An 18,292-nucleotide genomic window follows, 5' to 3' on the forward strand; every position below is an offset into this window, starting at 1 on the left:
GGAATACTCCGTGGTTTATACAAAAGTTATATATATTTAAAAGTTTGATGTCACAACTGTCCAAAGCAAAATAAATTTATTGAAATGTAGACCCACAAATTCGCATATTGTCAACGCAACGGAATCACGTAATAGTCGTACAAACATGTTTTCATAAATCTGTCGTAAAATGTAAGAAAAAGAGATTCCCCTCGCAGGTTTTTTCTCGGTAAAATATTTTCAGGATCACCTTTGTATCGTTAAAATTCTGAGGACGCAGTCAGCCTACGTGATATACTTATCGCTGTATTCTAAGTACGTCCAAGTTTCTAGTTAAAAGAGCTGTAAAACGGTTAAAACTTACTTCGCGTACTAATAATGTGGATCTTGTATCTTGAAGTTAATAAAAAAATTTGTAGCAAGTAAAAATTATTTAATCAAAATTCAAAACTTCGTTAAGTTAAAGTTAAATATCCCTATCGTAGATCGGTAACCATGTTTTCCAAGACTTCGAATTGCAGCGAATACTAATTATTTAATGGAAGTACACATTCAGTAAGTTAAAAGCGAAAATGTGACTATCCCATGCCCCAATAGAGAGTTACAAACTTAATTGCAATCGCTTTGTTTGTCAGCTTTCAAAAACCTCATATTATGTTCAGTACAAAAGTATTTTAAATAATATTCATAAAAGCATTTTAGAGCTAAATGAAATATTAATGATAGGTCAACCAGTCTATTTGGTATCTATAGTTCAGGTTATTAGTACATTTGACTTTAAGTAATCATAACCTTGGATTGAAATACATGACGTAAACACAGTGTAATTTAGGACAGATTGGTACTAGGGGCAAGTTAGGAATGCAATTTATGAATATTATTTGTGTATCTAAATATCTTGCTTTATTGATATTTTAATGTTATAGCTACATTTTAACACATTAAATGGCCTTGATCGAGTCTTAGTTGAGGAACCGCTTTGAAAAAGATAAACTAAGTTAATATGGGATTTCCTAAACTTAAAAACGACTATACAGTTTCATTGCTATGCGAACGAAATTAAGCTTTAAATTGTTTTAAATACAATATATAGAAAACAATGTGAGAATTAAAAATAAATGTACTGGCAGTTAGTTCAGTGCCGCTGTGCATGGGTTGATAAGGTTTTGCCTCGGGTTCTTAGGGCTCCGGATTCAAAGTTCGTACTGATTCATCAGAGTCCAGTTTTATCTTAAAATAACAAGGTTTACTAAAATCCAATACGTTTTCCCGTAGTCCCTACTTAGAATGTGTAGAAGTGCATTAAGATTAATTTAATATACGAGCCTACGTATAGGTGTTTTTTGAATCAACGTAAGGCTTGAAGGCTTTTAAATAATAATAACTATATTACGTAGCATGATAGAAAAATGAAATTCTTTGAACATCGACCTCAATCGTTCTACGTTTCGATTTAACGCTGACATTTCACTAAAGCTATTGTCAAATTAACTTTAAGCAAGTTACGTCACACATCCATACTATACAAATACAGTACGTAAATTAATTTCATTTTCAAGTTATATTTTTTTTTATTTCATTCATTTCGCATTGTATGCTATTTCAGTTCGAACGTTAAATATGTAAATAACATAGTTATATTTATATTAACGGGATAGACCCACTTTGACAGCTTAAGTTAAAAATAAAAAGTTGGATATTATATGATATCACTACGGTTAGCATCCAAATATTTACCATGTACATAATAACCCCTAACAAAAATCTAGTTTATAAGACTTAAAAGTTCGCTCTAGTTTTTAACGGAACAAATAGTTCAACACGCTAAAAATTAAATTCATATCCAACTGTTTTTCAACGATGACACTAACATAATGGGTTCCAAACAAGCCGGAATCCACAAATAAATTAAACTGTGTTATAAGACGGGCTGCACCAGGCACAGCCTTCCCCTTATTACCAAATTGTCCCCGCGAGGTTTGACTTGAGGCCCACTTCTTTACATACTTTGCCCTAACTGGGACATATCAACGAAGTTGGGATTGATTATTATTGGACGAAAGTTATTACAAGTTAGCATGCGCTTCAAACATTATTTAATGTCTAGGTAACCCCCGTTCCTGCAAGAAACGATAATCAATAATACAATATGTCGAGTAGAAGCGATTAGACACAATTTTGGCTATGGTCTGAAAAGTCACGTCAAGACACGAAATAGACGGTGGCTATATTTATGTAGCTACTATGAATTAGTTCGAGTTTCACTGACACTTAAATGTGATTCTCGGTGTTTCTCGTTTTAAAAAATTTAACAATATTTTTTTTAATTGGTGGAATAATTCTAACCTAGGAAATCTTTATGCTAAATCTTTAGCAAAACTTTATTGTTATAAAAGTGACACATTTATTAACACTTCGTTATATTACAATATAAAAAAAATTGAACATAATTAAATCAAAAGGAGGGCAACTGGCGGCCTTATCGCTTTCGAGCGATCCTTTCCAGACAACCACTGTGAGTAAAGAGAAAAAAAAAGTATTAAATTACATAAGAGGGGCAAGAAGTGCAAAAATACATGTTATACACAGTTATTAAGAGAAAACTAACCAGGAAACAAAAAAATTAAACTATCCGTATATCCCAAGTAAATAACATCCATAAACACCTATGGATTTTTTAATATGAGTATTTAATTTCAGTTGGACATTTGACATTTAGAGTTTATGAAGGCATTGAACATTTTATGTTTGGTCGATACGATTCCTTGAAACATACGAAGCTTATTTTTATCAGAAATGTTTTATTATGTTCAACACAATGGTGAATATAAACTGAAATACTGTGGTACAATTTTTAATAGAGCAATATATTTTATCTGAGTTTTTAATTTAGTTATTGATTTTCGAATTTAGCCTAGTATTATATAGTATACAAGTAATATTAAATTGACTTTAAAGTTTAAGTACCGTGTATAAATTGCAGTTTTTTTTTAAATAGAATGTCTCGATACTAGTGGAATAGTATTATTCATATATAGTAATTAGTAAATCAAGATCATACAAAAAACATATTATATATCCTTAATTAAAGCTAACCTTATATTAAAATCCAATTCGTTTTCACATACGTGAGTTTCTTATCGCTAAGTTGCGACTGAATTTTACTCTAAAAAGTGCCTGTTGGTAAAGTTACAACTATAGGTGCCAACGTATTTAGGCGCTCCGTACGCAATTTTAAAAAAAGGCTTGACAAAATTGAAATTACGAACTCCGTATTCGAAAGATACATAAAAACTAATGATATTTTTGCAACTAACAAAAGCCAAATTTGTGGTTGTCTTATATTAAATTCAGTGGTTATTAAAAACATCCTATTTGTACGTCGTTAGTACGGGACACAATAGTAATTGATAAAATATGCAAAACAACCATATTGGGGTCTGCTATTTAAAAGAGCTTTGTCCCGTTTGTCATCGTTTCATTCAATGTACCTTTCTTAAATATTTATAAAAAATACTGTATTATATACACATTTGGTAAGTAGTAAATTATCTACTTATATTCTCAAATACAATTGTATTTAAGAATGTTGATTGAGTTCTAATTTAGTATTTTTATAATGTAATTCAAAAGCTGAAATTTTTGTGTTTGTCAGAATCGTTCTCGATCGAATAAGTGTCCAAATATATAGCCTTGGCTTAATAATATTTTGATCACTTAAATAAAGCTATCTTAAATACATATTAAAGTTTCCTTTGTCATGAACTTTGTCATGCGTCAAACAAACTGGCTGCCTCATCGCAAAAATTGTCAATAATTAAAATCTTCAATTGTTTTACGAAAAAGTTAATTATAACTTTTTTTGTTTTATTTATATGTCGTCTCTGTAACACACTTTACTACATAACCATTAAATATAAAAGTATACGCATTTAATAAAACATCCCTGGCTCGAAATAGGATACAGCAATATAACATCGTCAAATTCTTGTATCATGCTAAAATCTGTGGTTAATCTTTCGTGAACCTCGGAGGGTCGTTTCACAAAAAATAGTATAACTAAAATGCATCTATTAACATCATAATATGTTCAGGATCAGGTCTTCGCACATTTATGCTAAAGGAAAATTTATTGAAGTAAATATTACGTACAGTGTTTTTAAAAAAAACACCTAAACTTGTTTTTTCCGTCTGTGGGAAATCTGGTCAGGTATCTTGTTGTTCTAAATGTATAGATGTACTAATATAAGATCTGTATCCCGGAAAGAACTAGAAAAATGCATAAGTGCACAGCCGGAGTTTAAGTACGGGTGTCGCCCGTTGTGGTTGAATGGTGAAAGATTAGCCTTGATAAATCCAAGTTTATGTCCAATATAATTATTATATAAGTATATTAATCGATAGTCTTATTGAAAAACCTACTTCTTTGTGGCAAACAACGAGTGTGACACAAAGGGGCCATGAATATTAAACAGCTCCGTCTCATCAGATCAATTACCTCGTGACCAAGTCTTAAATATCGAATAAGAGCCGATAGAAAATGGTCCTCCCTACGAATACGATCGGAAAAATCTTTAGTTAGTCGCATTCAGAACATTTTGGAGTGTAATAAGTATGAATACAATTCTCATTATGATAATATTTCCAAACAACGTTATCTACTTGTCCGATTGGGAGGCAGATATCCTATAAAGATTCAGAAGAACATAAGTGACTGAAGTGACATATTATAATATAACACTAACCTTCAGATATATTTTATATGAGGCTGTCTAATAAAGAGACTAGACAATAACCAGCTAAAACATATTGAAATTTAATTATCTAATTTACAAAATTATTTATTTATTATTATAACTGGCTGGATAATATAGAATGGCTGTATGGTACCAATAAATAGATCTTTATTAACAATATTGGTTTTGGATTAAAAATTAACTATATACAACAGTCTTTGTTTGTCGTAATTGATAAACAAAAGACTGTTGTATATAACTAACACTCATATAACACCTGAATACAACGTGAGCGGATAGCTGGCGCACATTGTTCGACAGGTTACGAGGTAATTCATAGAAACTGTCACATTCATACGACAGCACTCTTTAGTGAAAGATGATTTATTTAGATATTGATCGGTATATTCCATGACACCTCTAAAAGAACACAAAACATTTGGCGTGAGTCCTATAGGTATTGTATGTAACTGCAGCCTATGTTTTTGGTAGATCCAGTCTACAGGCAAGACTTATCAATTTTTCTAAATAGAAGAGTACAAATAAAATATAATCATTAATATAAATTATCCAAATATATGAACCATAAATTCCTCAATAATTTAAAGTTATAATCCCCCCAATTACTATTCCTATTCGGGCAACTGAAGAATAAGCAATCAAAGACTTGACATCATCAGACTTTTAATCATTAATATTTACTACCTTCGTTACCAAGCTAAATAAAACAGTTACATAGCGAGCTCTTCCACGAATTCAGAAATAATTTAGATAATGTTTCATATCCTAACCCTTATTCATAAAAAATACACATATTAATGAGACCAACCTCTTCCAAGTAGAGTTGTACATTTGGAGAGTCTTACAATAAGCTCTTGTAAATACTAAAACAGGCGCCTGGATTAATACCAGTCGCGAAGCTGGAACTTTCTTTTGCAGTGGAATAGATAAGCAGAAGAGCTTGTTGGCATCGGGGGTTTAGCGTAGGAACAAAATTATTTTCATTCGTTATTAATTTTGTATAAAATGTATTTACATGTTATATTCTATTTAATTTAATTTAGGTTAAAACGACACCTACTGTAAAACATAAATCTTTGTCGTTTACTTGTAATACAGTTGCAAACAATTATGTTTTGTGGACGAATTGTTGGAGGACCGCAATCTGATTATACCACGCCCACAAGACCCGCTGTATAAATTTTGGCGTTAAACTTGATTGTAAAATATGAAATTATTGCACACATTTTAGCAATCTTGTTCTTGGTCCATATCCTAATTCAATTTTTCAATTTTAAAAATTTAATAAAACGCGGGTTTAACAGGACGCGGAGGGCGTTCTAAACTCCTGCATTGGTATTCTGTAATTCTAACAGCGATAGAGATACCGATCAAGATGTTATTATCAACATCCAAAACTCAACTGCTTTGATATTTTCACTGCCGGTACCGGAACCGAACATTTGGTGGGCGTAGTTTATTCTAACAAAATTGAATCCTTATAAAAGCAGAGAATGCTAAAAAATATCTACAAAACAATCGCAGGCTTAAGGCTTAGTATTATTATGAATTAAGCTTAGTAAGTATTTGCGAAAACACTAACCAGTCTTACGCTCGAAAACGCTTTAGAATGTTATGTTCAATATTCAATAATTTTAGTAATAACTCGTCTCTAATTAAATAAAATTAAATCAGTATCATTGAATTTGATTTGCAAAAATGAAAAATAGAATGCGTCGGCAGTATGCAATAGCTGCTTTATGAGATTTCTCGCTTACAAAAAACGTAATGGCACAAAATTTCATTTTTATTGCATTCATATTGGGAATGTTTTCATAAAATAGCCGTGATGCCAGAAGGTATTGTCTTTGAATCCAGGGCGCAAAAGTAGGCACTGCAATTTTCTCGCTATAATTTGATTGAATAAACTGACAAACCGGTTATTTATACCACGGTGGGTTTTCCATTCACAATATCTATGTTTGTTTGTTTTTCATTAAATACAAGTCAGTACGAAATTCGACCGAAAGCCTCCTAACCTTTTATGTGGCGCATTTGTATATATATATATATAGAACTATGCAGCACACACATTATATAGTAAAAATTGTATTGATCTGTTAATCTTAAATTAGACTCATAAAATGATAGGTATGTAATAAAAATTAAAGAATTTTGCTGCATAACACGTTCGTAAATACTTTGACCCAAATGTCTGTTTTCTGTTTGAATTATGTTAATGTTATTTCTGATCATAATAAATCGAAACTATGCTATTAATTGTATGAAATATGCCTAGTAATATTAACCATCTTCATTAAATGTAAGATTCTTTATTGAGTTATATGGTTGCCAGACATATTTCTGAATCTGATTACCAAGTGATCTATCACCGGAATGCGTTAACACATAAATATTTTTATCTTTTATTTTTGGGGGATTAACCTAGGTGCGCTAGATGTAATACAAAAAATATAGCAATACGAAAATATTGTATTAAAACGACTCAAAATATTGTAAATGCATGAGCATGCATGAGAATGATAAGGAATGCTTTATATTTTTAGATATGTTTACTATTGTTAACATTTATTAAAATACACTGTTTGAAAACACTTCAAGTTATTTTTAAGCCAGTATCGTTATCCATAGTTTTAAAGGATGGCCATTAAATTTAAAACATATAAATGTGTTTTATGATGTGAGAAAAGTTAGCTAATGGTAATCCTGTGATTTTCTACTATGAAGTTTGACGTGAGGATTATCCTTGTATGTTTTTTTTGTACTGATAATAATCAACGCGTTTTAGGAACATATGTCTAAAAAAACTAATGAAATGTATGTCGATGTCTGAGGCCACTCATAAAGAGTTGTAGAGGCACTGCAGCTAACTTTTAAAAGATTGAAAGTTATAAAACGTTTGGGTTAGTTTGACATTCTTCATATGACAATAACTTGATAAACAAAACTAATTGTTGAGTTACTACTAATCGTTCTGATTAATTATAGACCTACAATACAATTTAAAACAATTTATTTCAATACGAGTGAGGATAACGTGGTAATTGTCAATAATATAAATGATCTCACTTCTGACATATCTTCATTTAAATATCGAGTCTGAATATAAAAAAAATCTAAGATATTCCATAAATGTTAGAAGTGGTCGAGTTTATATTTAATTTACAACGAATTAGTGTTAAGTTGTTGTCATGGTATAAAATAGAGTTCAAATAAATAAAGCAACTTCGTAACTTACACTTTAAGCATTTATTATCTTTCATAGAACATGTCGTAATTGTTTACATGACTTAATTTCCTGTCATTGTTTAGTCTAGTACAACGATAATGGCTGAGTGTGAAAAATAACGATAGACAAATGTTACAATAAACATTCACTCTTAAATCTCTAACCAACGGAAAAATGTCATAAAGATATAGTTTGGCAGGAAAATGTTATTTTAGATTTTATTCACTTTTGACAAACGAGGAAAAGACATGAATGAAAATTAAAAAGCAAGCTGTTTCTTTTGGACAGCCAGGGTTGTCCATTCTTCACTATCTAGAAATATATGTATTAAGAATACTTACGTCGTATGATGTTCTGTGCGTGAAGAGATGAGCAAAGTAGAACGCACAGGGACACGACAGTCCCTTTGCAAATAATCATTGTTAACACTTAGCTATTGCATTTAATTTAGTTTCACTGGAGCACTGTATCTAAAAGTATTGTGACAGTTTCCCAAATGTTATTTGTTAGCCGTTTAAACAATACCGACATAACATTATAAAATAATAGTAATAGTTATATAATTCGCCGATATTTCATTAAATTTTTATAAGATTAAATATGGCCATTGGCAGGAGAATAATTAATTGTTTTTATAGTTGCTAGGAGCTATCAATGTATTTTTAAACCAAAAGAACACTGATGCGAGATGAAACCGTTGCCGATGGAAACTTGGAATTCTCGCGATTGTGTTACGGCTCTTTATGAAATTAAGGATCTTTGATGTTAAACAGTAATTTGATTTCTACGGACTTTGATCGGTTGATAAGTAATAATTATTCGAATTTAGCACTGTAGGGTATATCACGGATAAGTGCTCATGTGTTGTCTATATATTATTCTTCGAGGTTACGTATGAGTGTTAGACTATAAATGTCTCATAAATGATAGCTTTATATTGCATCTGTATATAATATAAGGGCAGAGTACGTTATTTCGTCACTTTATAAACTTACAAAAACGTCCGTCTTGATCACAGTAGATAAAGGTATCATAAAAGTACATGTCAAGGTTGGTTTTGTGTTATCAATATGATAATGTAGGTACCTAATGGTCCATTAAACATGAAAACGATTTTGACGATAGAACTTGCTAAATTAATTATTAATAATAATTTAGCAATTATTATATAAGAACCAGTAATTTTCTGACATCTCCACAACTTTTTTAGCAATCTTTCATTCGGTGTTAATATTTTTAAACCTCCATGGATTTATAGAATTATATATTGCATACACGCTAATTCCCCTTTTCAAAAACCCTCAATTAAGAGTTGAATATTTTACCCTTGTCACTGTCGTGTCACTTTGTAACTATGTAAGAGAGACATATTCTTTAAACATCTGAGTTAATGAATTTTACCTCTAGTTGTAATATAGGACCATTAGCATGTCCAATGGAGATTAATCTGGGTGTCAGACCAAATATATTGTTTTAATCATTAATTGTGAACTACAAAAATTGATGGATGCAAATGTATTGTAAAGATTTACAAATGCTTTCACGGCTGTACACAGATATTAACAATATCTGTCATGGTCATATATAGCTCTGATACACATTATTTATGTAGGTCATTCATTAAAATATTCTAAAATAAAACGAAGCCCTTGAATTGGTACCATCTGGTGTCTATTTAGCCGTGATAGTTATAACTGAAAAATTACGCCCACGAGTTTTAGTTTTAAGACTTAATTAAAACATATCCTGTCTTTAGATGTTTTACAATTTCAGTGGCCATACTAATAAATATAGTAAGTTCTGTTTAAAACTGCATCATAATATCTGGTTTAAATACATTCGTATTTGGAACAATGTGAAAGGCACTTTTGAATATAAGAAAAAAAAATCATGAGAATCAAATGATACAGAAGGGATAGCTAAACGTGAGAACAAAAATAAAAATTAATTCACATCATACCATGTGTTTTTAATCTCATCTGTTTTGCAATGACTATATACATTTTCTTTCAGTACCAAAATCATAAGAAGTATGCCATACGTGACTCAGAGTGACAAAAAGCTCGCTTTAATCAGAACCTGTTGTTCTGAGACATTACACCTTTTCATCCCGTAGTTCGAGAGGGAAATATCACCCCTATACCAAAACGTTACATTTTATCATTAAGGATCAATGCGTTAATTAAACTCAAATATAATGATCCATTACTATAGAGTATTTTATGTAATTATTACTTCAGAGCTTTGATTAATAATGTGAATTAATGTTTGTGATTATTAGAATTACATTTATAACCTCAATCTAAAAAAATAAGTTTAATTAGCGGCAAGATGCCCAGATTCGACCGGCTGAACCATCCCATTATTCATAAAAAATAAATCAGTCTAAATGCAATCTTCGAACTAAGGGAATAATAAATTAGAGGTATTTTTTTCATATTTCACTAATAAATATAGCCTTTGTTACTCAGGAATAACGTAAGATAATGCTGAAATTATTTTTATAATAAGAGATTAGATAGTTCTTAGCTGTAGGAAATGTATTGAATGTTTTTTTCCGATACATTCGTTGATTATACGCATTCGTAAAAAGCAAGGCTTATCGTATTAGTCACAAGCTGGCTAATGTCATATAAATTGTCGAAGGAAATTGCCGACGCTACGATTATTACGATTCTAGTAAAACTTTAACTAAAATCAGGTACGTGGGTCAAACGAGGCGGTACATTGGAAACATAATAACGCATTCTAAGAATTGAACTATACAAGAACGTTCACTGTCTGTTTTTATAGCACAAAATTAATAATGCTATTTTTATGAAACCTTATAAATTATAGATTATAAAAGATATTTTGAAATAAGGTTTTGATTAATCAAAATTTAGGTCCTGAAGTGTCAGTCTCAGAACTCTTTTGTCGATGACTTTATTCTAGACATATATATAGATAGACAAGGTACCTATACACTTTCTTCTTTTAAAGTTTAGACTACGTTTTCCTCCTAGTAGGTTTTAAATTTTATAGTTGATTTTCAATTTGTAATGATTAACAGATTGAAAATAAACTCAATATTTGCTCTGCCCCGCGAATAGTTAAGCTTTGATATGTTTTTAAATCAGTGTATTAATATCTGTTTATATTAATAAATGTTTCCAATTACAATTAATATTAATATTGATGGATTTTTTTTTCAATAACAAATTTTACGAAAGTCAAATAGCACCGTAAATGTTGTAAAATGTCTTGATGTCGATAAGACAAAGGCTCACTAATGAACGAGGACACTCAGACTCCGAGTCTTTGCTAGTTCATCCAACATTATTATGAGAACAATCTTTTTAAGGACACGCTTTAAGTTTTCATACGGGTGATACGGCAATTATAAGAAATGCATAATACAAATACAAATAGTGGACAAAGTAATATCCTTGGATAGGCAAGCACCTCTTTTTGAAATAGTTTTCAAAGTCCTTCACTTTTGACTGTGAAATTAACATAATTTTCACTACACGTTGAATCCATTATTTTTTCCTTCAGTTTGTTTAGTCAATATTATTCAGTATAAACTACGCAACAACAAATGTTAGGGAAAATAATTCAGAGACCGGTGACAGTTGGAACGGAATGGAAAGTCGCTCAAACTCTGCATTATCAAATTTACCACAAAAATGTCTATGCGAGACACTTATTTATACTGATATTAATTTCACAAAGAGGCACCATCGCGTGCGCATACCGCCGTGATTGCTTCTGTGGTTTAAGTCATAAGCAAAATTATTCATTTTGAAACCTCTAAGACAATCTTGTAATAATTAGTGTACTGTTGACAACGAGTTAATGACCGTCATACGATAAAAAGACTACACAAAAACACATACGTACATAAGACTGACACAATAACATTCTTTTTGTAAAGCAAACTTAACCATTGAAACAAAATTAATATGGGAAAAGTTTTATTGTTTGTTCCTTTACTATTATTCCTTTATTATTTATTTACAAGGAATAACGACGTTATGCCAAGGTAATTAAATTCAAAGTTAGTAATAAACTATGATTTCTGAAGTGTTTACTGTATTATTTTACATATATATATTTTAATAGTGCTTTAAAAAAATAAACTTAATATATATATATATATGTATTAATTAAAAAAAAAATTTTTTTCGTGTTATTTAGGATTGATATCAAGGCTAGACTAAGACCTCTATTCTCATATAGCTATGAAATATTTATAAAAACATTAGAGGATGACACCGTTGGCGTATAGGTATTAAGCAATTGAGACTAAATATCATATTACTTAAGAAAAATTCACTTTATATTTAGAACACCCTAAAACGCTACATATTATAACTTAACGACAAACAAAGTTAATCGTTAAATAGTTGCTCTTTATGCAAATCTGTACATCGTCACGACAACTTTATGTTTTTGTCTTTTTGGGCCACAAACTTTATAGCATTTAATAACAAAAGTTATGATCTGCATTGAAATTAAACATTTGTTTTTATTTTTCCAACTTTTTATGTAACAACAAAGTTTTTTCATAAAAATTAATTCCATATTTAAAGTTGTGAGAACTAAAACATGGTCTATAAGTTTAGTTCGAATAGGATTTCTTTTATTTAGATATTCAAAATAAATAAATCAGTGGCACAACAACTTTTAGGTCTGGGCCTCAGATTTCTGAAACACCTTCATTTTCCAATCTAATAGGCAAGCAGGTGAACCCTTCTGTGTCTGAAACACGTCTTCGATTTTTTGTGTTTAAGGCATTCCGGTTTCCTCACGATGTTTTCCTTCATCATTGGTGCTAATCTTGAATTCGCACATAAACCGAAAGTCCATTGGTGCACAGTTTGAGATATATTATATGACCTCAGGGATAAGAGACGCACACTAAAGCCACTACTGCTATTGTATCTTAATCTCATATAATACATTCACATAGCATTTTTTATAATTTTTAAATTGTAATATAATTATAAAGCCACTATGTAGGCTTGGTTATTCTAAGTCATTCCACTAGATTTTTTAAGGTTAAAATTCGACAATTAATATTTATTCAGAAATGCCAAACTTAGTCACGTAACTCAGTTCGCAACGATAAAGTGCGTTTGAATAAGTGTAGCTAAATGTAAATTTTTCAAAATCAAACTTAAATGCATTTCCGAGTTTCAAACTTTTATACAAGTTAAATTGAAAACTTTTTATCGCGTAAGTAAAAATTAAATTGCTACCTGCAATAAAGAACTAAACCCTTATGATATGTAAAATTAACATATTTCACAAAGAAAACGTGGCGTAGGAAAAGGGAATGGCGCATCGAACTCCTCACAGCAGTTCTAGGAGAGATCTTCGGATTAAAGTGGGGCAAGTGTGGCTTATATTACATGGAAGATATTTGCATCAAACAGAAAACTGTTTATTGGGTAGATAAGATGACTTTGTATAAGGTATCACTAGGCGCAAATAGTGCCGAATGTGGAATGACATTAGATTCTTAGATTTCCTACCTTCAAATAATAAGTGTGAAAAATATTCTAAAACGAAATGTCGATAATTTTTGGGCCAAAAATGTCAACCATACCTAAGTATAAATTTGCCTCTAGTGGGAAGACACTTCGATAATTCAATTTATACAGTCAAACTAATCACAAAGAACATCTTTCCCTTAACTTTTTACTATAGAAACCCATTGTAAACTTGAATACGGTAGTTTAACAAACAATCTAATTAAAGTTGACACAATACTCGAGTAAGGCGTGCTACACACATGTGCATTCAATGTTTTATCCGTTGTAGCTTCGACTATTTTAAGAAATTTTCACTGATACATACTTTTAGGTGACTGGTTTCTCTTAGCTGTAGTGTGTATTATTATTAACATTCAACTACATTAGCTCTGCTATTATTTCTGCTCATATAAACGTTTATTCATCGAAAATATTCATAAAAACTTTATAAATCTATAGAATAATGTATCCCTATAATCTCTGACTTAAGCTTAAGAATAACGTGAAGAGAGACGGTGAAGAATTCATACAACTCATTCGATTTTATTATAAAGATTAAGCTCAATAGAACGGAATATAATCTGATGTTCACATTGCTTTGTTAATTACTGCTGTCCATCCGCATGTCATCCATGATTAGTAGAACACGTCTCAATTTGTGTAAAGATTGACTGATGACTTGGACCGATTGTTTTGTTTAAAAAATTGTTTCTACTATATATAAAGAAAATAGCGGTGAAAATTACAATTCTTCCAAATTGTAATATTTGTTTTATTGAAACGCAAAAAGTGTTTACTTTTCAGGTTTTCGTTAAAACTATAGTTTTCAGATTTTCACATTTAATTATTACATAATACTTTATACGATTATTTAGTTTGATAAAACACTGTATAGGCATAGATTTGATAAGTTATTTACACAATACGTGACCTGAGTTTATCTTCGGGGTCCTAGGGCTATTTTGTCAACTGATAAACGTTATATTAAGCTGTGCTCTACAAGATCTTGAAAAACAATTACTTTGACCTTAGTGACTATGGAAACATGAAACATATATCGATATTAATTAAAATTTTATACTAGTACTTATCGCAGAGGATTTTATAATTTCAGAAATACTTGTATGACTAAAGATTATATATATATATATATATATATATATATATATAACAATATCGAAAGAGGCAGAATAAGGATTAATCTGACGTTAAGTGTTATACCAACGGACACTAATACAGCCAGAAGGCTCGCGAGTGCGTTGTCAGCCTTTTAAGAATATGTACTTCGTTTCCGGTTTACACATGGCTGAGAATTACCTCGACATGCAGCTGTTTGTTTACATTTATTCATTTATTTACTGTTAAAAGTTTTAACCGTCTAAATGATACCGTAACTATTACATTAATGACGACGTTACAGTGAGCATTTGTGCAAGTGCATTTCAAGGCTGATCAGGGACTATAAATTTTTGAATACATAAATTATCCTCTCCAACTAAATTTTATTTTTATAGTATCAAACATTTAGCGATCGCTTTAACGAATTCTTGGTTATATTAAAAATGTGTTCCTCTAACGCTCTGTTAATTAATCAAAGTTTAAATATGAAACTACGAAAACTACGATAATATAAAATATCAAAGTTATAATATAATATTTTCATGAATATTATATTTTGATAATTTTGTATTGAATACATTTGTTTTAAATTGCAACTAACAATCGCAGAACTCTAAACATTTATATGTGTTTAAGAAGTGTTTTGTGGTATATCTTAATCGTTAAACGATGAGACATTTCTAATTTCACGAGTAAAGGACACATATCGTTTCAACAACACGATCCTACATCAAAGCGAATTTAAATGGCGACAATAGCAAAATAACAATTTGTAAGGGTCTTGAGATGTTTGCTAAACAAACCCTAAATACATTGTTTTGTTATAAAAAGTAAATTGAAGCAGTATTGTTAAGCGTGTGAGGCTCAACATTGAGATGCTGCATTCAGATTATGTTTTTTTTTTTTTTTTATAAAATAGGGGGCAAACGGGCAGGAGGCTCACCTGATGTTAAGTGATACCGCCGCCCATGGACACTCTCAATGCCAGAGGGCTCGCGAGTGCGTTGCCGGCCTTTTAAGAATTTGTACGCTCTTTTCTTGAAGGACCCTAAGTCGAATTGGTTCGGAAATACTTCAGTGGGCAGCTGGTTCCACATAGCGGTGGTGCGCGTCAAAAATTGCCTTGAGAAACGCTCAGTCGTTTATGTGTACCAATGAATTATCCTGGCCTAATTTCTTTACTCATATCGTATAGAAAATATCGCGAGGTCTAGTATTAAAATGACATAGCGATGCCTTTTTACAAAAATAAGATTGCATTGCATGTTAAACATTGTACAAATTTATTGAGAATTCCCTACGACTTCGATTTTGTTCCCTTTGGAATAAAGACTCTTGTCGCGTAGGGTTCAAGAGCACAGGCGCTTATTAAAGATTTCAGTTGGCGCTTGGTACATAGTCCCGATGGCCCCAGAGCTGATGCTTTCCTATCTCAACGAATAAGTATGTATAGCAATACAACGAGGAAATGATGCCAGCCTTAAAGGTACACTGACACAGGGACCAAACTTTCTAAATTTGTTTTGATTTTCTTTTTAATGATTAATTTTTGTAGGTTAAGAAAATTGTAAATACTGTTTAATTGTATAACATTTTTTTTTTAATTTATAGACACGACTCGGGATCCTATCTTTATATAGATGTACTAAGATTTCAACGAGAAAAGATTTGTTTCAACATATTTGTACCGAATACATTTTAAAAATGTTACAAAATATTACAAAAATGTCTTAGAACGTTGCTAGTGTACATTATAATCATCAGTGCAATTGAAAATATTCCTATAAATATTTTACAATGTGTCTCATTGTGAACTAACACCCAAATGCTTATCAATTCGTTGGTTTGTTTTATAGCAGTAAATTCTAAGAACACAAGCAGTATCAATGATTGATACTACTGTTCATGTTACATTATTGACAATTGACACCAGAGACAAAACTATCACGTTTATTTATTAACATTTCTACTTTAATTTATGGGTGACATTTGACGAATGCGTAAGATAGGTTGGAACGATGTAACCTAGTACTTGGAATTAATTTGAACCTGACCAGAATGATAACTCATTAACTGCACATTATTCATTCAAAGATCTGCTTTCAGATTTGTTATTTACCCGGAGCTACAGCTTGAGCTTTTACAATATTATGTGATAAACAATCAATTTTGTTTTTTTTTTATAATCTGGGATACAGAGGAGCTGTGTAGAATATAAAAATAATTAGTAAAGCTGGTTAGGCTCCACTCATTATTTTCTTTCTGGTAGACTTTTAAAGTTTATGGTTATTTGCACTTTTTATATTTTTTATCAACGCAAGCGCTACTATATCTGCTTATGATTTTTATGTCTCAGGTTAATGACGTCATAAGAGGACATCAATTGTATTCGTGAGAACAGTGCTATGATTCCACTGAGATTTGCAAAGAACTTTATCTATGTCATTATATATTTCAGGTTTTAGTCCCGGCAAAACAGCAAGTCAGAAAGCACATAGGCTTGTAAAACAATATTAGATTATTACTTTACACCGATACAGTCTAAAAAGTTCCAAAAGGCGTTCAAATTTAATATTAGTTAATTTACAACAAAATTTAGAAAGAATGGACGGAAGAAGACATGAAAGCTGATTGTAATAAATGGGAACCCTTGTTTCACTCAATGGGCGACTGAAACAGGGTTGTTAACCCGCCAATACCGTTAGATATCTGAACTCACGCGCATCTCATACGTAAATGCCGGAGCGAGTATCCACTGATGGTATAATGAAATGTTATGAAATGGAAGATTATTTATTATCGGAGCAAACCATTATTTTAAGACGAGAACTATCTTTTGAATCGATAGTAGATTTAAAGTACGTCAATGGAATAAAATCGCTTTCAAGTCGGACATTGTACCTTTTATCACATCTATGAGAATAAAAACGCATCCCATGAAATAGAATTACGTTTAGTTAAATAATAATTATTCTTGAGGCATTTTTTTTCAATTTTTATTTTTCTTTCACTTTTTTGATCCGCGCATGGCCTTTTTTATGACCGCTAGTAATCTATCATACGATGTTCGTGAACAATCTCGATGGTGATTAAAACTATAACTTATAATATCCAGATCTAAATTCAAAATGCTAATAATCTGTATTAAATATTAGTCCCGGGTGGTGTTAAAAATGGTATGTTTTTTGGACTAAACTCAATTCAAATAAAACGTTATGTTCGACCGTAAGTACCTACTAAATTTATCGAAGGGTTATCTTATTTTTAAAAGATTTTAATTTTCTTACTATCCAATTGTACTTATGCTGATAAACAATTAGCTGAGAACAATAAATTTTATTTTTACGAAGAAGAGTGCAACAAAATCACACTAACGTTCTAACTAGTCTCCACACAGCATGTATAAATAATATCATTTTTTAGTTTAACGATTTAAAATAATTTTGATCCTATCTTTCAACAGGTACAAACGTAAAATAGACTATATAAAATTATTGTATTCTTCTTTTGCATTTTAGTACTGGTTCAATTCAATTATGATTTAAAGATAATTTTTTCCAAGAACAATAACATCCTTTACAGACTGAAAGAAGCAGTTATAAGTTATTTTATTAGTTTCAGATGAAGCCTTGAAAAAAACAAATAAAATCCCAGTACGTTTTTCCTTTGCCCTCCTTTACCGTGTATTG

At 30.9% G+C, this 18,292-nt stretch overlaps 1 protein-coding gene across 13 annotated transcripts in view; it reads right to left on the reverse strand.

Moving 5' to 3' along the window:
* Positions 1-18,292, reverse strand: part of LOC123718911 (basement membrane-specific heparan sulfate proteoglycan core protein) — a 114,076-nt gene that overhangs the window by 40,800 nt on the left and 54,984 nt on the right. Inside the window, exon 2 of one of the 13 annotated variants that reach the window (XM_045675911.1) lies at positions 8,307-8,435. The exons of the other annotated variants lie outside the window; for them this stretch is intronic. Within the exon in view, the coding sequence (XP_045531867.1) occupies positions 8,307-8,385 (79 nt within the window). The 5' untranslated portion in view covers positions 8,386-8,435. The remainder of the gene's footprint in view (positions 1-8,306; positions 8,436-18,292) is intronic. 13 annotated transcript variants of the gene reach the window in all.

Source organism: Pieris brassicae, chromosome Z (assembly GCF_905147105.1).
Source record: "Pieris brassicae chromosome Z, ilPieBrab1.1, whole genome shotgun sequence".
Taxonomy (NCBI): domain Eukaryota; kingdom Metazoa; phylum Arthropoda; class Insecta; order Lepidoptera; family Pieridae; genus Pieris; species Pieris brassicae.